General features: G+C 60.3%; 3 protein-coding genes and 1 long non-coding RNA gene across 8 annotated transcripts in view; 3 read left to right on the top strand and 1 right to left on the bottom strand.

Moving 5' to 3' along the window:
• STK11 (serine/threonine kinase 11) overlaps window positions 1–13,412 on the top strand; it is a 35,421-nt gene extending 22,009 nt beyond the window's left edge. The window contains exons 8-12 of one of the 5 annotated variants that reach the window (XR_004081468.2): window positions 4,085–4,278; window positions 9,944–10,180; window positions 11,522–11,957; window positions 12,278–12,415; window positions 13,257–13,412. Coding sequence is in view for 3 of the 5 variants with exons in the window: in XM_031054869.2 (XP_030910729.1) it covers window positions 4,085–4,278; window positions 9,944–10,155 (406 nt within the window). In the remaining 2 variants the exon portion in view is untranslated. The other 4 variants (XR_004550388.1, XM_031054869.2, XM_031054870.2 and 1 more) reach the window with 4 other exon arrangements.
• On the bottom strand, window positions 12,490–19,155 carry CBARP (CACN subunit beta associated regulatory protein). Its single transcript, XM_034070711.1, has 10 exons — window positions 18,671–19,155; window positions 16,810–16,881; window positions 16,263–16,408; window positions 16,124–16,185; window positions 15,700–15,865; window positions 15,446–15,617; window positions 15,188–15,322; window positions 14,805–15,000; window positions 14,544–14,727; window positions 12,490–14,343 (listed from the first exon to the last, which is right to left on the bottom strand). Exons 2-10 carry the CDS (start codon window positions 16,855–16,857, stop codon window positions 13,176–13,178), a joined length of 2,277 nt encoding a protein of 758 aa, XP_033926602.1. The 5' UTR covers window positions 16,858–16,881; window positions 18,671–19,155; the 3' UTR covers window positions 12,490–13,175.
• Window positions 15,485–16,694, top strand: LOC117437205 (uncharacterized). The gene is made up of 3 exons (XR_004550392.1): window positions 15,485–15,562; window positions 15,693–16,148; window positions 16,253–16,694. It is a non-coding gene; the product is annotated as an uncharacterized lncRNA (long non-coding RNA).
• Window positions 19,156–19,254: 99 nt separating the features above from the next.
• On the top strand, window positions 19,255–21,234 carry ATP5F1D (ATP synthase F1 subunit delta). Its single transcript, XM_034070772.1, has 5 exons — window positions 19,255–19,531; window positions 19,625–19,778; window positions 19,992–20,080; window positions 20,464–20,591; window positions 21,114–21,234. The coding sequence occupies exons 1-4, from the start codon at window positions 19,406–19,408 to the stop codon at window positions 20,584–20,586; spliced, it is 492 nt and encodes a 163-aa protein (XP_033926663.1). The 5' UTR covers window positions 19,255–19,405; the 3' UTR covers window positions 20,587–20,591; window positions 21,114–21,234.

Raw genomic sequence — 21,234 nt, 5'->3', positions numbered from 1 at the left:
ATTTCGTGTGTGTGTGGGAGCAATAGTCATTAATGATTTTAGGTTTCTCTACACTCCTCCCACAAAAGCATGTGTTAAGGCAAAGGAACTAGGCTATGGAAACATCAAGCGCCTTCCCCAGGCTGCCCTGCTGGGATGGATACTGCCTCAAACCGGAATTACCCGGTGCCTTCCCATGCTGCTGCAAGTCTCCTTTTAGGTCTTTGAACTGCTGTGGCTGGTGCCTTGCTCCGATGGACAAAGGGGTTCTCAAAGTGCCCTGAAAACCAGCAGGGACAACGCTGTGCCCTGGGCAGTGGAGCCAAGCACTGCCAGACCAGGCTGGTGTCAGCACAACGGGAAGGGGCTGTGTTCCCCTGTCCTGTGGGAAGGGTGATCCCAAGGGAAGTGTCACAGAGGTGTCTGGGTGCTCGGGATCCATCCAGAGCTGGATAAACACCTCCCATGTGGTGCTGTTTCTTGCTGTCATCGGGGGATCAAGAATAAAGGGCTCCATCAGGGGGTGAGAGGAACACTGAGGGGTGTTGAGTCCTGCTCCAAGAAGCAGCAGGCATGTGTTGATGGCCCAGTGATGGGAATTCTGCCATTCTTCCCTTTATTCTTGTCATCTGCCCCCAACACTGTTGCCCCCTGCAGCCACAGCCTTGCCTGAAGGCTGCTGTAGGCAGAGACTACTCAGGGTTGTACCTGCCAGCTGCTTTCTCCTCTCTTCCCTTCCATAGCTGAGCTCTTGCCTCACGCTCATGGTTCTGCACTTGGTTTTAATTCAGGACAAAGCCACATTCTCCTCTTTGCTTCCAGCGGCTTTTCAGACCTCCTCATGAGATGTGTGCAGCGCAGCCTCCGAGCTCTGAACTCAAATGGATTCCAACTCTCAGCCTGAGAGTTTGTCAACTGCCAGAAGCTGACCCCTGACTAGCAATGCAAGAGCCATGAAGCCTGCTCTTCCCAGAAGGATCGGGATAGGATGCTGGTGCATGGAAAACTGAGCCTGTCACTTCCCCTCTGTGAATATTGCATACTCTGGGGATGAAACATGGGCCAGTGAAGAGAAGCTGCCCAGAGCCAGGGAGTTACCAACCTGCTCTCTATAGACCATTCACCATCTCCTCTACCCTGTGCTTTTGCTGAAGGGCTTAATGCTCATACACTGCATTTTGTAGCTAATTCACTGACCCTGCTGCAGCACTTAGAGTGATGGAGTGGATGCAGAATTCTGCCTCTGTCCCTCGTTTCCAAGGCAACCATCCTGCCTTCCTTCTCCACGAGTGTCACACTTAATTTGTTCAGTCGTAGACACGATTGCCAGAGTTGATAGCAAGAAGGGGAAGGTACTTCCACCTCCCACCTTTCATTAGTGGAGGTGTAGATTAACCTGCCAGGCTCCTGTCTCCTCCTGAGGCCCTGGAGCTGCCGTACCAGTGATTTTATAGAGTCACAGACTGCGTTGGGTTGGAAGGGACCTTAAAGCTCACCCAGTTCCACCTCCCTGCTATGGGCAGGGACACCTTCCACTAGAGAGGTTACTCCAAGCCCTGTCCAGCCTGGCCTTGGGCATTGCCAGGGGTGGGGATTTGTTCCGAAGCCATCCCTGCTGGCAGGGTGGTGGCCTGCAGCTTGGCATCTGGTTTCAGAGCAAATTGTCCCTGTACAAAACAAGCAAACTGAAGTATTTGTGACCTAGAATGGGAAGTGAATGAGCTGGGAGTGTTTGGAAGTTGCAGCTGAGCTTACTGCTGCTTATTTTAACCTTGCTTATACCAGGATTTGAAAAGAGCAGAGTTTGTGTCGTTGGCTCAGAAAACTTGAATGAAACTGGGGACAAATGGTGAAATAGGGCACTCTGTGGGCAGCACTAATCCAGCCCATGGGTTAGGGTCAGTGATGAAGGGTGAAGATGGACTTGACCTCATCTGCATTGCTGAGTGATGGGAGAGTGGCCATTTTCTGGCTTCATCAGTGGGCAGCAGCTTCCTGAGCCAGATGAGGGGGTTTGATGGAGCCAGTGGTCCTCAGCTGAAGAGCAAATCTGCACTAATAAGATTTAGCACCAGTGCAGGAAGCAGAATGTCTGTCCCTGCTGGAAAACTGCTTGCTGGGAAATACTCTGCTGCTCCACACAGGATTGCTTGAGGCTCCTTCCAAGAGGGCTTTGATTTTTCTTAGAACTTCAATGAATTTCTCTTCTCAGTCTATATCCTCATTACCATACATGCATATGCAAGTGTTTGAAATCACCTCCCAGAGGATGGAATCATTATGACTCGAGCACAGCGACTCAGGTTTCTGCTGTTAATAAAACCCTATTTTTACTCTCCTGGTAAGTAGGACAGAAGGAAAGCAAGAGGCAGAGCTGAAATACAGCAAAATAACAACACCGGTTGCTGGAGAGACTTCCAGGCTTTCTCCTTTGAAAATGCTCCTTTTAATGGCAGTCATTCTGATCTCATTTGTCAGGATGCTCCATCCTCCTTAGATCCATGCTGTTCAGTTTGGATGCCTGCAGCTCTGGTGTCTGTGTTGGCTCCGCTGCCCTGCACTGGGTGATCCTGCCATTTGCTTCCTTGATGAAAGCAGCCTCCCAGGGCGGGGAAAGGAAATGATGGGATTAGGAGTGCTGTGTGCCATGCACATCACCAAAGAAGCCAGACAGGGGCCTCGCTAAAACTGCTGGCCAAAATCTGCTCCTGCTGGGCCAGGAGCAGGGCTGACCTTTTCCCTTTGCTCTGGTAATGCCTCTTCATGAACCAGAGGTGGAACCTGACCAGTGGGATCTAGATGGAACACGATTCCTTGCATGGTGTTGATACGTGATTACCCAAAACATGTTTCCTTCTGAACCTTCAGGCTATAGGACCTGCCTTGCTCTTTCCTCCTGCAAGTGGCAGGATGCTGCTGTCTTCCTCACTTTAAAACTCAATTGCTACAGAGAAAGCAGTTGAAAGATGCTGATTGTGAAGCAGGTCTCTGGATGAGGGTTCACTCCTCTGAATCCAGGCTGATTTGTCCCAGCAGCTACATTTTCATCTCCTAACTTTTTGCTTTGGCTGGGTAGTTTTGTTAGAGTGCCATTGTTTTTTTCAGGCAATGTCAAAGCAATGTAAGACTAGAATGACATTAGATTTACAGTTCTCCTGTGCAGAAGGGGCATCCAACCCTTCCTTCCTAACATGAGTTTGGGACTGGAGTGGTAAAACCTGGCTGGCTCAGGGACAGGAGTGGGATGGGGGTGGGGGGGGTGGGCTGGAAGGGCAGGTTAGACTTCTGGTCCCACCTGCATTCAGAAGAGAGATCCCATGGAGTATTCCAGCAGTGCTTCCAGGAAACTCGGTGCCCACATGCAGCACTGGCAGATGTCCCAGAGACAGCCCAGTGCTGCACCCCTGCTAGGAAGGGTGATAACAATGCAAGAGGGCACCCAGCTGGCTTCTGAGATGCTGATGTGATGCCTGTTAGTCTCTTGATCTGCTTAAGAGCAGCTTTCAGAGCTGATACCCTTTGCTGGGCAGATGGTAGCACTCTGGGTTTAACAGTAATAGACGTCCTTTGAGACAGAAGTGGGATAAAGAGATAAAGTAGAAGCATTTCTGCTGTGGCCTTGTTGGAAACTGCCTGTTAAAGTTGCTCAGGAGTAAATACCATTCTCTTTAGACTGACATTCTGCAGACTTTGTTGTCTTGTGCTGGATTAGCCTCAACTTTGGGAAAGAACTTCCTTCTGCTTGCTTTAACCCCAGATCTCAGCTCTAGCAGCTCTGCTGTGGTTTGACTCATTGAGGGTCTGGGCTTGGGCTGATGATGGGGAAAAGACTCCTGTGCTCTGTTTGCAGGCCCTGAGCTGCTCTTTGTAGATGCAGGTGTCCCTGTGGTGCTGTCAGCAGGACACTCACCTTTCTTGACAGTCTCCTCCCTTTCATTCTCCATTTCAAAGCCCTGCAGTGCCAGAAAACCATCCAGGAAGCTTTCCATATGGAACCTTTGACTGTGGGGCTGGAATGGGCCCCTCTGGTGGGGTGAGGGGTTTCTCTGTGCCTCCTGGGCAGTGAAGCTGTGCTGCTGACACGTTGCTCTTGGCCTCTTTGCAGTTGGTTTCGTAAGAAACACGCTCAGGCAGAGGCTCTGGTGCCCATTCCTCCCAGCCCAGAAACAAAGGACCGGTGGAGAAGTATGACGGCGGTGCCTTATCTGGAAGATCTGCATGGCTACAATGAGGAAGAAGATGATGACTTGTATGACATTGAAGATGATATCATCTACACTCAGGACTTCACAGTACCAGGTAGGAGAAGATGGTGCTGGGATGGGTAGGGCAGAAGTAGCTTGTTTTCCATCCATTTCAAGCTTTTCAGGAAAGGCCTCGAGGTCCAACTAATCCTCTCAGCAGAGGAGGAAACTATTGATTACTGTGGGGTGAGTCACACCTAGTGAGTAGCTGTGATGCTCCGGATGCCTCCATCCTTTATTTGATCAACCAGGATGCCCCTTCCTGTGCATTACCCATATGCCCATTTCCTTCCTTCATCCAGTAATAGCTGCTCCTCCTGGACAGTGTTGTTTAGCACATTTAATTCTTTTGCTAGACTGAGTTATTTTGGAGCAGAGCCCTAAAATGACTCAGTGTTCAGAGTAGATGGCACATCTGGACAAAGAAGGCTGCTTGTAGCCTTACACCGTGCTCTTTTTTCTGTTCCAGCCTTGGTAACTATCTACTTACAGATTTGCTTCTTCCTTTGTTAGGGGTTTCCTGTTGTTTTAAGGTAAGCCAGCCAGTAAGTACAGGGAGGGGAGGTGGTTTCAGCAGTGCAGCTCTAACAAAGAGGTGGTGATCAAATATCTGTTCTTCAGCCTCCCTGTTCCTGTAGGCCATGTGGCTGGTGAGGACTGAAGGGCATGGCTGTGGTAAGACTAAAGACAAAAGCTGCTGGGTTTTAGTCATCGCAGCAGTGCTGTCTGATCAGGGCAGTTCTTTGTCTCACTGCCTCCATCAACAGAACAGGGGTTGTAGATGGACTACTCTAGCCTGGTTCAGTTGTTCTGGAGGGCAGGTGTCAAGTACCATTTGTAGGGAAGCTCATGGACTCACCACTCTGTGTTAGAGGTTCCTGTGCCCAACCTTCCCTGTGATGAGGAGAGCCCTGGCTTCTGTAGTTCCAAGACTGATGCCCCCAACAGGGTCCAAGCAGATCCATCGGTGAGTCCAAGGAGGAGCTGCCAAGATGATGGTGTCTCAGCAAAGTGGGATCAATCCATTTCCAAGTGCAGATTCACTGGTGACAGCTGGGGAATTTATAACCCTTTCTAATAGTAGGAATGTCCCTGTGCCAGCTGGGTAACCCACAGAGCTCTGTCCTTTGCTCTCTTCTTACATCCCATGGACTTTTGTGCTGGAATCTGATCAGGGCCAGGCCTTTCCTCAGAGCTCAGTGGAGGCTTCTGAAGGGAGGGATCCTCTTAAAAAGGCTCATGGAGCACGTACATGATTGATGGGGCCCTTCTAAGTGCAGAAACAGGAGAGATGAGAACTTGCCAGATGCGTTCCCTGTTGTCAGGGTTTGCTCTTTGCTCTGCAAGAGCTCTCACTGGGAACAGCCTGGGCATAAGTGCCCAAGACGTGATTCTGCCAAAGTGCTGGGGCTGGGAGCCCCATCACAGGCAGTGGGACCTGGGCACAATGATGAGGCTTAAAAATCCATGACCAGCATCACTGACATCCCTCTCTGATGCTACATTTTCCTTCCAAACTGGCTTCAAGAGGCAGTAGGTACAGTTGGTCTGTGTGTAAGCTGCCTTGGAGATAACCTCTGTGAGAGTGGATTTGTTGCTCTTAGCACATGCCTGTCTCAGGCAACCCAAGAGCAGAGTCTGTCACTGCTTTCTGGGTGTCAGTGTAGAAAACAAGCTTGTGCATCTCTCTAACAGTGCTCTGTTGCTTCCCTGTGCATTCCCAGCTCCAGAGGAGGAGGAGGAGGAGAAAGCTGAGGCAGGGCTTAGCGGCCAGAGCAGAGCACTGAGCAGCCCTGGAGAGCTGTTTGGAGAGGAAGCCGTGCTCCCACCAGCCGTGCGTGCAGAAGAGGAAGGTGAAGCTTAGCCTAGGCCCCAGAGCCACTGCCCTCTTGGGCTTCCCTTGGCCTGAGCTGATGGCAGTGGCTGGAGAGTGCAGGATCATCTCCTTGCTTCCCCCAGGACCCTCCTGTTGTATTGTTTCCAAAGCAGCTAACTTTGTTCTGCAGGGGAATAATTTCTTAGCTTTTGGGTTTGTATTTTTAAGCAGAGGGGCTCAATGCACTGTAGTGAGATGGTTTGTGATGGTTTGTGACCCCTTGCAGAGTGGGTTACTGGTGAAATCCAGCCTGTTCCTGCAGACCTCCCCCACCAATGGGTTTGGACAGAAGTTGTGTTCCTCCCTGTTCTCACTTGTAGTTGAAATGTTCTGTCTCCTTTTAGCTTCCCCAGTGGGGATGAGCCTGCCTTGCTGCCTGCTTTATGGGATGTAAAAAGCAGAAGCTTGGGCAGACTGCCCACAGCAGGGGTGTGTCCAGCAGCCCCGGATGGAGCTGCCTGTCCCAGCTGCTGCTGGGCCTCTGGAGCTCTTGGTGCTGGTTTTGAGTGCTGTACATGCTGGTGCTCCCCCAGCAGCCCTGTCTGCCAGTGAGCTGGATGTACCCACACAGGCAGGTGACTCTGATAGTGGGAGATCATCTCCAGAGCAGCACTACCAGCTATTGCATACTCTTAATGCAAACAGCAGTATTTAAACCCAAATAAGAACTGTCATTTCAGAAATGACAGGCAAATTACTAGGAGATGTTTTAAGTTCTCGTGTGTAATTTGTGCTGTTTCAGAGGGATTAAAGACCTAAAGATTAATTGTGGCCCCATAAACCAGCACTTCCCCCCTTAGTTAGCTGAAGTGGGTGGGCTGGACACGACTTTGGTTTAACTGGTGCCTTTTGATGGGTTTAACCTTTGGGTTGTTTCAAGAGTTGTTGCTAATGGCTTAGGTAGATAGTGAAGTGGTTTCTGTGTGTCCTCCTCCCAGCCCTCGGGTCTTACAGACTGAGCTGGATGGGTCCATGAAGGGTGGATTCCTTGAGAGCCATCAGACACAGCAGTCCAGATGTGGGCCACAGCACAGAGCTCCCTAGGGAACCACCTGGAGCAGGAAGAGGGTTTCTCTGTGCTGGATGTTCTTGTGCTGCTCCTGTGCAGCCATCACTGCAGGGCCCTGGCTTAGGGAGGCTGTGATTGTGACAGAGGTTCCCAGGTCTTGCAGAGATGCCTTGAAAGAAGGGTAAGAGGAAGGAGGGAGATGGGGAAGGAAGGTGCAGTTTGCAGGTTCAGGCTTTGTGGTGGGCAGAAATCCCTCACCAGAAGCAGAACCCTCCTGAGAAGCTCCTGGAGGAGCAGGGTGAGGAGGGAGCCGTGGGTGCAGCGCAGTGGAGGGTAAATGTTCACCTCTTTCCTCGGGTCTTCCTGCAGGATCTTTTTGAACTCACTCAGCTCCAGGTCCCTGTTCCACCTCAGAGACCCCCTAGGACAATAAAAGTGTCAAACCCCTGTAAGTGCCTGTGGATTCAGTCGTGGTTCTGCTGGGCAGCGAGGGCAGGAGTAAAGTGACTCATAGGTGGGTGCTGGGGAGGGAGGAGAAGGAACCTCATTAGATCCTGCAAAGGAAGAAGGGGCTGGGGAATATGCTTGTATGTTAAAGGGTTACTGAAAGACTCCTGCAGAGAGAGCTGGTTCAGGGGTGTTCAATACCTCATCCCAGGGGAGCGCTCTGGCCCCATGTCCTCTCCAGAATGATTTCCTCTGGGAGATGCAGTAGATGGGTATAAGCATCTTGTGCCCCTTTCACCTTTAGAAGGCTGTGCTCTGCTTCTTCCTCCCTACCATTAACCCCTTCCTGCTTCCAGTGCAGGTCTCCTGCAGAGGATCCATCCTTTGCTCCCTCAGCTTTGGTTTGAGGCTGTGGAGCAAAGCCAGGGCTGGAGGCTTTGGGTAAAACTGGTACTTGGGGAGGTGCCTTTGGAGCTGCAAGTCACGAACGTGTGTTTGTGCCTGACAAACACAGCGACTCCAAAAGCTCTTCCTGAGTTTATAGCAAAGCCTTTTTTGTGCCTGAATGAGCTGCATGGAGCCATTAAGAAATGTGAGAGGTGGTGAGGATGAACACGCACGTTCCTGGTGCCTCTCTCAGCCTCCTTTTATCCCTGTATTTTTAGCAGGCGGTAATGGCAAGGTAGGATGTAGCTGTTCCACCAGGCAGTGCTGGGTCACCGGCTTCCTCGTGGGCAGGCAGTTGCCAAGACTTCAGCCCGTGTTCAGTTCTTATTTTCATTAATTTGAACGTCAGCAACTGTCACTGGTGAGGAGGTAAAATTAGCTCGTGCCCTCCCTCTGTGCTGTGTCCATAATAGACTCGGGGAGCTGTGCTGAGGAGGGAAGAGCCGCACAAAAGGCAGAGGAACTGTTGGGATGTGTTTTCTCTCCCTCCCCAGCCAGAAATGGGAATTGACTTGGCCCGAGTTCAGCTGAGGGAGGGAAGGATGAGCCTCCAGCTCTGCTCCAGTGGGGTTATCTGAGGTGCTGCAGATGGGTGCTGGGATGTGGGGCCAAGAGGAAGGACCCTGAGCTCGGGGTGGGGGTACGGCCTGAGCAATGCTTTGGGTCCCCAGGGGAACACTGTGACCAGCAGGTCCTGCCCTGCTGGAGCAGCTCAGAGAGCCTTGGCCGGCCCCGCAGTGGGATCGGGATGGATTGGATGTGTCCAACTGGTGTCTGCTTTGTGCTCCTGAGCCTCCTGCCTTGCTGGGCCTTTCCAGAAAGCCCTGGAGGTGAGGACATGGCCCAGGTCCCCCCTGCTCGGGGGGCAGCTGTGCGAGGAGCTGCATCCCTGTCAGTGGGGAGGTGCACGGCTGGACACCCCCGGGACACTGCGGCTGCCCCCGGCTCCAGCACTGACACACTGGGGCGCACGTGGAGCATCAGGTGAGCAGCAGAAGGGCCTGGGGCTGTCAGAGGAGCCTGTGCCAGAGCTTTGCTCCAGCCCCTGCACCGGTGAATGAGGCTTTACCAAAGCTGGGCTCCTGTTGCCTCCAGTGCTTCAGGCCTTTGAGAGGAAGGTGGGTGCTGAAGGTGACTTTGAGCAAGGTGACCTCCATGGCCCCTTGTCTGCCTCCTCGCCCACCGAGGATGTGCCCTGTGTATCTGTGAGCACGGCGCAGGGATGGAGGACGGGATCCTGCAGCAGTGCTGGGGGGGGATGCGGCGACGCAGGGGAGGGTGCAGGGCTCTGGTGGAGCCCCAAAGGAGGAGCGTGTCTCCCAGCACCCATCCCCATGTGTGTCCCCCTCCTCTCTGAGCAGTGGGGTGATCACTGGCGCAAGTGCAGACGGATGACGCTGCTCGGCCTTGGCAGAGAAAGGATTGAGCATCCTTTAAAGAAAATTATACATAATCGTCTTACAGCCTTCGCTTCCACTCACCCCTCTGAGTCATAACTGAAGGGCCCTGGAGCGTGACGTTCCTGCTGGAAGGAAATTGCCTCAGATGGATCTGTTGGGGGGGGGAAATGGGAACCAGCCCCTGCCTGTCTGGGGGTGCACCAGTGGGAGCAGGGGGCCAGGGCTGTGCTGGGGGGTGAGTGCAAGGACCCGACCCTGTTGCAGGAGATGCCTCTGGAAATGGCTCTTGGTGTGCTGAGTCACTGAGCTGGTCCGGGGGGGAGCAGGGCTCATTTGAGGCTGTTCTCCCACCCGGGGGACCCCCATGGTGCCCCCAGCCCCTCAGGTTTCCTCCTCCCTGCTCACCCCTCGCTGCGGTGCTGCCCTCGCAGGTGCTGGAGCAGGGCTCTGATGTCCCCCCCCCAGCAGCAGCGTTCCAGGCGATGGGAATGGGCGATGCTGCAGGGCCCTCCCGCTGCCTCACCTCCCTCTTCCCTTGCAGGGCAGGTGCCTGAGGAGGAGGCGGCGGCGCAGAACGGGCAGAGCCGCGGCCGGGGGCTGCCCAAGCCTGTGTGCATGAATGGGACGGAGCCAGGGCAGCTCAGCACCAAAGGCAAGAGCGAGCGCCGGGCCAGCGCCTCCTCCAACCCCTCGCGCAAGGCCTGCTCTGCTAGCAGCAAGATCCGCAAGCTCTCCACGTGCAAGCAGCAGTGAGGCCGGGGCCCCTCGCTCCGCACAGGTAACGGGATGGGGGGGAACAGGTCTGAGCCAGGGGCAGCAGGAGAGGGGAGAGCTCTGGGTGCTGAGCATCCCCCTGCAGATACAGTCATGGCATGATTTGGGTGGGAAAGGACCTGAAGATCATCCAGTTCCAACCCCTGCCGTGGGTAGGGATGCTTCACACCAGACTGTGTCACTCAAGGCTCTGTCCAGCCTGGACTTGATCACTGCCAGGGATGGAGCATTCACCCCTTCTATGGGCACCCTGTGCCAGTGCCTCAGCACCCTCACCGTGAAGAGCTTCTTCCTTATATCCAACCTTGACACACAAGTCCCTGGCACACAGAACCGGGAGCCTCTGCATTGTGAGGGGGGTGCAGAGCCCAGTGGGGACCCCCCTTGTGCTCCCTATTCTGCTGCTGCCTGTCTCTGCTCTACCCTCTCCATGTAAGCTGCTGCCTCATCCTGCCCCCCTTGCTGGGCTGCAGGGTCAGGACAGCCCCTTTCCCCGGAGCAGGAGGTGTCCGTGCCACCGGTGCCCATACCCGAGCCCCTTCCCCTCCGGGGGAAGCTGAGCATCATCCCCGCTCCCCCGTCCTCCTCCTTCCGGCTCTTGCCAGGGCTCTGCATTCCCTGTCCCTTCTCCCCAGCCCTCATTCATGAGTGAGGCAGTGATGAGTCAGACCCCGCGCTCCCACCCCCGGGCTCTCTGCACGTCACGGCTCCGTGGGGCTGCGGCTCAGGATCCGCCTGGATCACGACCAGCTCTGTGGTGTGAAAGGAGCCCGAAATAAAAGCGCGTTCCTCCCCCTGCAGCTGTCAGAGCTCGGGCCCTGTGGCAGCTTCATCTTTAATTCATGCCTGGCAGTGACTCACCTGCACGGGGACCTGCTGGAGCCGCCAGCAGATGCCTCGGATCTGGTGGGATCAGGGGCTCCTCTCACCCCTTCCCGCTCAGGTCCCAGGGTTGGGGACTCCACCGCTGGTGCCCAGAGGTTTGGGGAAGGGGAAGGTCCATGCAGGCTGCCTGAGCCTGGGTCATGCGCTGCAGGGATGGCCAGGAATGGCTGGGAATCCCCAACTCTGCCCCAGCAGTCAGCCCCTAACACCAGTGACAGAAGCTTTGTCTCCGTGGCACAAGTGAAGCTCCTTTTCCTGCACTTTCCCCTTGGGATTTGCTTCCTGGCTGCAGGATCAGGTGGGGGTGATGCAGGCAAAGGGCTGGGTGCTTGGATGGAGCGAGGCCCCCACGACCCCCTTATTCCCATCCCCACAGTGCCATCAAGAGAGGGGGACCTGAACAATGTTGCGACCTGCCCATTGGGCCCCACACTCACTGTAACCCCTCTGCTCCCCACAGCAGCGCCCTGGGGCCAGCCCATGTCCCCCCCCTCACCCCATCTCTGCCTCTCTCCTGGCGTGGACTGTGCTTGTGATCCAAAAAGAACCCAGAGGAACCCAACCATGGCTCCATCCCTGCGGCCCCGCTCGCGCCTGGACCCAGGACCCGATGGAGGATGGATCCCGGCTGCTCTCCCATCACTTTGCCAAGCGAGACCCTGCTCCTGGTTTGAATTTCGGGGTGGGAGCAGCGGGGCCGGGGCCCCCCCGGCTGTGTAGAAGTCGTGCAAAGCCATTGCCGTGCACTTTATGTTTTAGACTACTGGTATATATTATATATTTTCCTCTTTTTTTCCCCTTGGTTTTGTTTATATTTGCCGTATATTTAGAGATTCCTACACATCGTGATGTGTGACAATAAACCAGATGAGGAAAAAAACCCAAACCCAACCCAGGTATTAAGACAAAGCAAAAGCTCGATGAAGCCTGCATGCTGGCAAGGGCTCGGGAAGGGGGCAGGAGCGGTCGTCGACTCTTGGTTTCTTTTCCTCTTTTTTTCCTTTTTTTCCCTTTTTTTTAAGAAAACCACAATAAAGTGCAAGCAGCGAGGTGGGGTTTGGTCCTCTCCTTCCTCCTCGGCCTGGCAAAGCCGCTCCTTTGGGGTGATGTGGGGCCGGAGGCTCCCTGCCCTCCCCAGCCAGCCCCTGCCCCGCACGGAAACAAGCTCAGAGGAGGCACACTTTGGGGGTTTTTGTCTTTTTTGTCTTGTTTATAGACTTAAAACCACCGAGTTGGAGCTCGAGTTGGTGCTTTGGACAGAGACTTGGCAGAGGGAAGGAGCGATCCGGCCTCTTGACTCGCATGCAGTTGGGGGGCCGAGGGGCCCTCCCCGTCCCAGCCCCCCGGGGAACAGGTAACACAGTTGGGGAGATACTATTGGGTTTTCCCCCTTTTTTTGCACCCATCCTTTGAAACACAAATAAAACCCCACTAAAAAGCAACCCCCCCCCCACGGAGCAGCCGCTGCTTCTGTACCCACCAATACAAATCCTCTGAGGGCCTCAAGCTCCTGGGGAGGGCAGGGGGGGTGCAGAGCACTCAGGGGTCACCCACACTTGGCTCTTGCCCTTTACACCCAGGCAGCCCCCACCCCTCTCTAGGGGTGCTTTGGGGGGGCCCAGGGCTCATTCCTCCTCCCCAGCCCTTGGGATGCTGCCACAGGAGCCCCTCGAGCATCCTCTTGCCCCAGCACGGCCACCCCTGTGGCTTCCAGTTTAGATCCCAGGATCCCTGCAGAACTGGAGGGAGGAGGGAGTGGGCTTGAGGAGGGGACTCCCCCTCCCCAAATAACCGCCCCCCCCCTTCCCACCAGCGGTGGGGCAGGGGGGGCACCCAGTTCTGGCCCCATCCTCACCGGGCCATCCCGGCTGCACCAGGGACATTATTGCTTGTGAACACCGGGAGCGCGTCCGCTACAGAGCTGGGCTCAGGGCTCCATCCCCTCCTTGCTCTGCTCCATCCCATCACCCCCCCGGGGCTCTGTGCCTGGCGCCTCGGCCACCCCACGCTGCCGGACCCCACACCAGGGGTACAGCCAGGGGCCCCCACGCATCCTCCTGGCCCTGCCGAGCCCCAAACCCCTGTGCCAGGGTCTCTCCCCCTTGCGCTGGGCCTTAGACAGGGCTGTGGTCGGGGGGGGCGTCGCTGGCAGCCACGGCCACCGTGTGCTCGAGGCTCCCTCCTGCCTTCCTCAGGTGCCCATAGAGCCGCTCCTCGATGCCGCCCGCGATCTTGTCCATCACCAGCTCCGAGCCGGAGCCCAGCCCCAGGCACCTGCCGGGGCCAGGGCAATCCCCGGGGGGCTCGGGGCCGCCCCTGGGCTCGGGCCCCGCTTCTCCGGGTTCCTCCTCCACGATCACCTGGATCTCGGGGTCGGGCAGTGCCGGGGCGGGGGGGACCCCATCGGCCGCCTCCGCCGCCTCCTCGTCGCCGGCGCTGACAATGCGGGGCAGGGGGCTGTGGAAGCGGGTGTCCAGGGGGTAGTTGGCGCTGTCGCCACGGCGCAGCGGGGTGCGGTGCCGCTCCAGGGCCGGGTAGCGCACGCCGGGGTCGCTGTACTGCTTGGTGTGCTGCCACTGCTTACGCAGGTGGGTGCGGGAGCGGTGCTTGCCCCGCAGTGGGGACTCGTCAAACTGGGGGTCGTGGCGCACGAAGGCATTGAAGAGTGCGTCCGTCTTCTCGTCGATGCTGTAGTCCCGCCGGGGCAGCGCCTCCCGCCCCGGGAACATCTGCCCGTATGGGGACCAGGCCAGGGGGCTGTGGGGACGGGGGAGACCCCCCCCAGCTGCACCCCGGACCACGCTCCCTTCCTCCTCCTCCTCCTCCTCCTCCTCTTCCTCCTCCTCCGGCTCCCGGCCCTCGAAGCTCTCGAAGATGGTGCCTTTCCGCCCCGCGCTGGTGAAGCAAATGCGCTTCTCGGAGGCTGTCTGGTCCTTGGGGGTCCCCTCCTCGCCCCCCCGGCTTGGAGCCTCAATGGAGGCGTAGCCGCTGTCCATCTGCAGCAGTTTGCGCGTGCCGGGCTCCGACTCCTCCGGCTTGGGCCGACCCCAGAGCTTCTCCTCGGGGCCTTCGGCCTCATCCAGGGGTGAAGAGGGGCAGGGGGGGAAGCCGCCGGCGGAGGAGACGCTGTCCCCACCGTCGCTGCGCACCGAGTCCTGGTCGTTGCTGCGCTCGGAGGAGGCATAGAGCTCCAGCGAGGCGCGAAGGCTCCAGATGTCATGGTAGGCGCTGGGGGGCTCTGGGACCGCGGCCTCGCCGGGGCTGCCCTCACCCGGCTCTAACCTGTGGGCACCACCCCGGCATCACGGCAGGGACGGGCATGGGCTCAGCTCTGTGGTCCCCATCACCTTCCCCATGCACCATCCACCCCCAACCGCTGCCGCCACCCCAATCCGCCCCGCACCAAAGCCGCATGAAGGGGGGAGCCCCCCCGGAGCCTTCCCGGACCCCCCTCCCCATCCCCTCTATCTACTGAAAAATACCTGCCGAGAGAGGGTGGGGGGCTGGCTGGGGGGGGCAGGAAGGGGCTGCCCGCCGGGTGGAAGGCCACGTCGTCCGTGCGGGCGATGTACTGGATGATGTCAGTCTGGTGTGGGTCCCGGTCCTCCTGGTCCATGCTCTCGCTGGCCGCCCGCTGCCGCTGGAACTGCCGCCGCTTGGGAGACCCTGGAGGAGGGAGCACAGGGCAGGGCTCGGGGGGGGCCGGTTCCATCCCGTGCCCAAGCCCATGGTGCAGCTCCCACCTCTGGTGTCCAGGCTGGACGCCCGCTGGGTGCTCTCCAGCTTCCACTTCTTGATCCTGAAGTAGGGGCTGGCCCCGTCCAGGCTGGCGTGGCGGCGCAGGCGGGTGAAGAACTGCAGCACCGTGCCCTGCGTGGGGGCCGGGGGGGGCTCCCCGGGGCCGGCACTGCCCATTCCGCTCCTGGGTGCTGCTACCGGCTGGGAGCAGGGATGGGGCCATGAGGGCTTCATCCCCCTCAGCTGATGCACAGATGTGCCCCGGGGACGGGGATGGGGAGGGTGGGACAGGGCCGGTTCCTCCACATCCTCCCTGTGTCCTCCCTGGCCCCCAAGTGGGAATGGGGGGCTCGGGGCAGGCTCTCCCCCCCCCAGCCCCGGCACTCACCGAGGGGCCCTCCCCGGAGTCGGAGGAGGCTGCCGGGCTGGCCTGGCTGAAGCTGGTGTCAGCGCTGGAGTTGTAGGTGTCCCCGGGCAGCGCCGAGCTGGGGAGCAGCGGCTGCGGCAGAGCCCCCGCCGGGGGCTGTGGGGCACAGAGCGCTCAGGGGGCTCCACACCGGAGCCAGCGACCACGCGGGGCCCCTGCAGGTGCCCCCAGCCCCCCCAGCCCCCGCAGCCCGGCTGCGGCGCTGCCCCCGGGGCTCACCTGGAAGATGGCGAGGCCGGGCTTGGCTGGTGGCAGGCGCGGGGTCATGGCCAGGCTGTGCTCGCTGGACTCGCACTCGTGGATGGTGACGATCTTGAGGGCAGGCGGCAGGTGCAGGTGCGTCAGCCGCGCGTTCTTCAGGTGGTGGAAGTCCCCCTCGGTCAGTGTGTACCTGCGGGCATGCGGCGGTAGCAGGGGCAGCACCGGCCCCCCCACCACTCCCGGCTCCCCCCTGTCCCGGCCCCAGGCTTCACCTCCTCCCCTTCTCCTGGGTCTTCTTGCCCTGCTCGAAGAGCGCGGCCTCGTTGAAGGACACGCGGCGGGCGGTGGAGGAGCTGGAGGACAGGAACCGCTCGCTCTCCGCATCCCGGTAGCTGGAGGATGAGAGGCAGTCGGGGTCCTCCACTTTGATGGTGATATCTATGGAAAAGGGGGTGTCAGCAACCAGGGACCCCCCACCGTGGTGCACGCCAGCATCACCAGCATCCCCAGCTGAGGCCGGGCAAACTCGCTGCACCCAAGGCCTCAATGCCAACCACCCAGTTGGGTGTTGGGTGATGGGGGTGTGTGGCCATCCCAGCATCCAGGAGAGGGGGGTCCCAGGAGCTGCTTCACCCCCAGTGGGGAGCTGCTGGTGTTACTGGTGGGTGGGCACTGGCAGGTCGCTGTGATGCTCACCCTGGGCCGGCTGCGAGTCCTCCAGGTAGGTGGTGTTGGTTTTCTCAGGGTCATCACTGGCTCTGTTGGGGGATGCAGGGTCAGCAGTGCCCCACAGCAGCCCCCCCACCCCTGTACCCCACATCACAGTGGTGCCCACCGGGAGTGCCGGCGGTCGGCCTCGCAGCACCGGCGGCAGATGATCAGGATGCTGGAGAGCAGGACCAGGGTGCCGCCAATGAAGATGGAGAGGAGGGCAAGGAGCAGCACGTACCCATCCTGGGGGGACACCTCACCGGGCACCGCCTGCACCGGGCACAGGGGCTGAGCCGGGGGGGGTCCACATCCCAGCCCCACAGGGGTGTGGAGCTGATGCTGAGATCTGCTCCCCAGAGATGCTCCTGCTCCCCCGCCACCCCCGGGCCTGCTGCCAGCTCCGGGGACCTGCCTTCACCAAGGCAACGGCAGCCGGGGGGCCCCACACTGAGCAGGGATGGGGATGGGGACAGGACCCCAGCCCCAGCACGGGGGTCGGTGCCTGCACCCCCACGTACCCACACTCAGAGCATCTCAGCGGGATGCAGAAGGCACGGAGAGGGGTCACTGGGGAGCAGGGGGGTGACAGCGGGACAGAGACCCCAGCCCCACGGCGGCCATGCAGAGCCCGCACCCCCCCCACGACCCCCCCCAAGCCGGGCCCCGCTGACCGTCGCGCTCTCCGTCGCGTTGTCCCACGGTGTCGGGTCATCGCTCATGGTCCGTCCCAGCCCGAGCACGTCCTGGGCAGGGGGAAGCAGCGGGAGGTGCCGGGGCCGGGCCGGGGGTGGCGGCGGAGGCTCCTGCCCGGCCCCGGGGCCCTGCCCGGCACCGCGGTGCGGGAGGAACCGGGAGGAACCGGGAGGGAGGGACCGGGATGAAGGGATGGAGGGAGGGTGTGGTCAGGAGGAAGGATGGAGGCGCGGTGGGATGGAGGGAAGCAGGATGGAGGGATCAGAGGAGGACGCAGCCTCCTCGCCCCTCATCGCTGTCACCCTGCGCCCAGCCCCGGCTTCCCGTGGGGCACAGACCCCACCGGCAGCCGGAGCTTCCCCTGTGGTGGCCGGGGCTGTGCCGGGGGGAGCAGCTCGGGGCACTGAAGGGAGGGGGTGCAGGCGGGGTCCCGGCGCTTCTTACGGCTCTGAGTCAGCCCCAGCAGCGGCTCCGGCACCGGAGGGGCCGGGGGGGGGGGGGGGGGGGCGATGCCGGTGTCGGGGTCCGCACCGCTCAAAATCAGGTCAGCGAAAAGCGTGAGCGGAGCCTCGGCCCCGGGGGGAGCCGCTGCTCGGGGGGGCCCGGCCGGCAGCGAGGGTCGGGGGCGGCCGCCAGGGATCAGTGCTGACCCCTCGGAGGGATGTGGGGGTGTTCTGGTGCTGCAGGGGGATGTGGGGTGATGGGAGAAGGGGGGGTCCCTCCTCTGCCCCCCCCCCCCCGTGCTGTGCCCAGGGCAGGGGGGAGCCGGGGCCTGGCAGGGGGCGGCCCCGATGGGATGGGCACCCATGGATGGGATCCCTGCGGGCACCGAGGCGGGGGCTCGGTGGGGGGGAAGGATGACGGATGAAGGGTGCCCCCCCGTTCCCCATCATGGAGGAATCCCGTCTCCATGGCGACCCAGCTGGAACAGCGCGGCCATTGTCTGGAGGGGCCGGTCCCCGCGGCCTCGGGGCGGCCCCGGGCCGGGACACGGACACGGACATGGGGGGCTCGGGCCGAGGGACCCGGCGCTTCCGCACGGAGAGGAGGGAGAGGGAGGGGTCTGCGCCCACAAGTGTGCGCATCCCATGGGGCCGGGGGGGAGCGGAAGGACCCGCTCTGCTCCCCCCGGCTGCCCCGGCCCCGCCCGGGATGTGGGATGCAGGCAGGGATGCGGGAGGCAGGCAGGGATGCTGGCAGGGTTGTGGGGTAGCGGCAGATGGGAGCCCCACGGGGCTGAGAGGGATGTGGAGCAGGGATGCAGACAGGGATACAGGGAAGGGATGCTGGCAGGGATGTAGGGTAAGGATGATGGCAGGCATGTAAGGTAGGGATGCTGGCAGGGATGTGGGGTAAGGATGAAGGCAGGGATGTAAGGCAGGGATGTAGGGTAAGGATGATGGCAGGGATGTAAGGTAGGGATGCTGGCAGTGATATAGGGGTAAGGATGAAAGCAGGGATGTAAGGTAGGGATGCTGGCAGGGATGTAGGGTAAGGATGAAGGCAGGGATGTAGGGTAAGGATGATGGCAGGGATGTAAGGTAGGGATGCTGGCAGTGATATAGGGGTAAGGATGAAAGCAGGGATGTAAGGTAGGGATGCTGGCAGGGATGTAGGGTAAGGATGAAGGCAGGGATGTAGGGTAAGGATGATGGCAGGGATGTAAGGTAGGGATGCTGGAAGGGATATAGGGGTAAGGATGAAGGCAGGGATGCAGGGTAAGGATGCTGGCAGGGACGCAGGACACCCCAGGACCTCCACGTGCGGTGGGATGCAGTGCAGTCTCCCCCCCCCCGAGCCGGGCCCGGCTGTCGCGGGGCGGCGGGGCCAGGCACTCACCTACAGCCGGGACCGGGGCTCCATCGCCGCCGCCGCTGCGCTCGGTGCGGGGCGGCCCCGGGATTTATGAATGAACCGGAGCCGCCCCCGCGCGGCGCGGGCGTCACGTGGGGACAGGGGCTGCCCCGAGCCCTGCCTGTACCAGAACCCTGCCTGCATCAGCTCTGCCTGTACCAGAACCCTGCCTGTACCAGAGCCCTGCCTGCATCAGCCCTGCCTGTACTCAGAGCCTTGTCTGTACCGGAGCCCTGCCTGCATCAGCTCTCTCTGTACCAGAGCCCTGCCTGTACCAGAACCCTGCCTGCATCAGCCCTCCCTGTACTCAGAGCCCTACCAGTACCCAGAGCCTTGTCTGTATCCAGAGCCCTGCCTGTACCGGAGCCCTGCCTGCATCAGCCTGCCGGTACCCAGAGCCCTGCCGGTACCCAGAGCCCTGCCGGTACCCAGAGCCCTGCCTGTACCCAGAGCCCTGCCCGTACCCAAGCTCTGCCTGTACCCAGAGCCCTGCCCGCACCCTGACCCTATCCCCCCCCCCCCCCCTGCCGGTCTCGGGCACGGAGGTTTCCGGTTGGTTCCGTTCGGGGTCTGTCTCCCGCTCCCACATCGAGCCCCGTGAACTACAACCCCCATGATCCCCCGCGGCCCGCGCGGTCACGTCCGGGCGGCGCGCGGGGCACGCTGGGATCAGCGCTCGGCGTCACGTGGCCCGCCGCCCTCCGGTTGCCCGCCGCCGCCATGTTGCTCGCCCGCCGCCTCGCCCCGGTGCTCGCCGCCCGCCCGGTGCCGCCCCGGGCCCGCGGGTACGCGGAGGCCGCGCCCGGCCCCGCCCCCATGGCCTTCACCTTCGCGTCCCCCACGCAGGTACCGAGGGCACCGGCCGTGACCCCGGCCCTGACCCCGCTCCGGTGCCGGTGCCCGTGCCCGTGCCCACCCGCCCCGCTCTGCCGTGCTCAGGTGTTCTACAACGGCGCCCACGTGAAGCAGGTGGACGTGCCCACGCTGACCGGCGCCTTCGGCATCCTGGCCTCGCACGTGCCCACGCTGCAGGTGCTGAGGCCGGGGGTGGTCACCGTGCACGCCGAGGACGGCACCGCCACCCGGTACTTCGGTGAGTGACGGTGCGGCTGCCCCGGGGCCTGTGCCCCGCCGGGGTCCGGGTGGGGCCTGCGGGAGGGGCTCAGCGGGGGGCTCAGGGGGGTCTGGGTCTGTTCCCCCCCGGCAGGACCGGGTCAGGCTCCAGGCTGAGCCTCCGTGGTCTGACCCCGGAGCAGCCCCGTGGGGCAGCGCTGCCTGACCCGGAGCCGCTCCCGTGTCCCCGCAGTGAGCAGCGGCTCCGTCACGGTGCACGCGGACTCCACGGTGCAGGTGCTGGCGGAGGAGGCGGTGACCATGGACATGCTGGACCTGGCTGTGAGTGGGCAGCGCCGGCAGCCGAGCTCCATCGGGGGGGTTCTCTCGCCGTGGTGGGGGGGGTGTCTCAGGAGCTTCCTGTGCCTTCACCCCTTCCCCCTGCTTCCCCATCCCCCCTGATCCACATCAAAGGGGGTCCTCCGGGTGAGCTCCCCCCAGGCTGCAGGCAGAGGAAGCAGCGCAGTCCTTACCCCTTCCCTCCTCACACAGATGCTGATCTCGCCCCTCCCCTGCCCTCTTTAGTCTCCAAACCAGCTTTTTCCCCGCAGGGCTGTTGATAGGGTGTCTGCGGGGCCCCTGCATGGGTAAGAGGGCTTTGCAGGACAAGCCTCTTGTCCTGCCGTGGTCTTTCCATGCCGTGTTCCGTGTGCTCTTGTGTTCAGACTGCAAAATCAAACCTGGAGAAGGCTGTTTCAGAGATGGCCGCAGCATCCGATGAAGCAGCTAAAGCAGAAGCTCAGATCAAAGTAGAAGCAAATGAAGCCCTTGTAAAAGCCCTGGAATAATGCAGGTCAGTGTCACCTGTGTCCTGGCTGGGATCTCTGCAGACCCGTTCCTGTGCTCCAGTGCTGGGTTTGGGGAGCAGTGACAGCAGAGCTGCCCTTCTCTGTGGGTGTCAGCGCTATGGGGCTCACCCTGCCCACAGCAGCCCCAGTGCAGCTCAGGGGCAGGCTGATGCCTGAGGCCCCAGAGGCAGAGCAGCAGGCGGCCTCTGCCCTGTGTGTGCTCCTTCCCCTGCAAACAAACAGCTTCTGTCTTGGGGTGGCAGGGCCAGGCCCCTTTTCCTTTATGGTGCCTTATCCCTGTTCTTCCCATGTGCTGGCTGTCGGGAGGCCGTGGGGCTGTGCCTGGCTGGTGAGGCACCAGGAGCTGCTCCGAGGGGCTCTGCAGGGAGCAGGCTCAGTTCTCTGCTCCCTCTGCTCTGGCCTGGGAGAGCTCTGGGAGAGCTGCTGGTTCCTGGTTCCTGGCATTGGTTTGAGAGCCCTTGGACCAGAACCCGCCTTAAAACCGATCCCACTTCTCTGTGTTGCAGGAATTCCCCTGTGGATGTAGAGGAAGCCCAGACTGCCCTCCTTGCCTCTATTGTATGGATGGTTTGGGACAAACGGAGGCGGGCAGAATGGTCCAATCCATTAAAAGTAAACGTAATCCCA

Source organism: Melopsittacus undulatus, chromosome 19, assembly GCF_012275295.1.
Source record: "Melopsittacus undulatus isolate bMelUnd1 chromosome 19, bMelUnd1.mat.Z, whole genome shotgun sequence".
Classification (NCBI taxonomy): Eukaryota; Metazoa; Chordata; class Aves; order Psittaciformes; family Psittaculidae; genus Melopsittacus; species Melopsittacus undulatus.
Note: the sequence above shows the minus strand (reverse complement) of the source record. Positions and strands in the feature narration are given on the sequence as shown.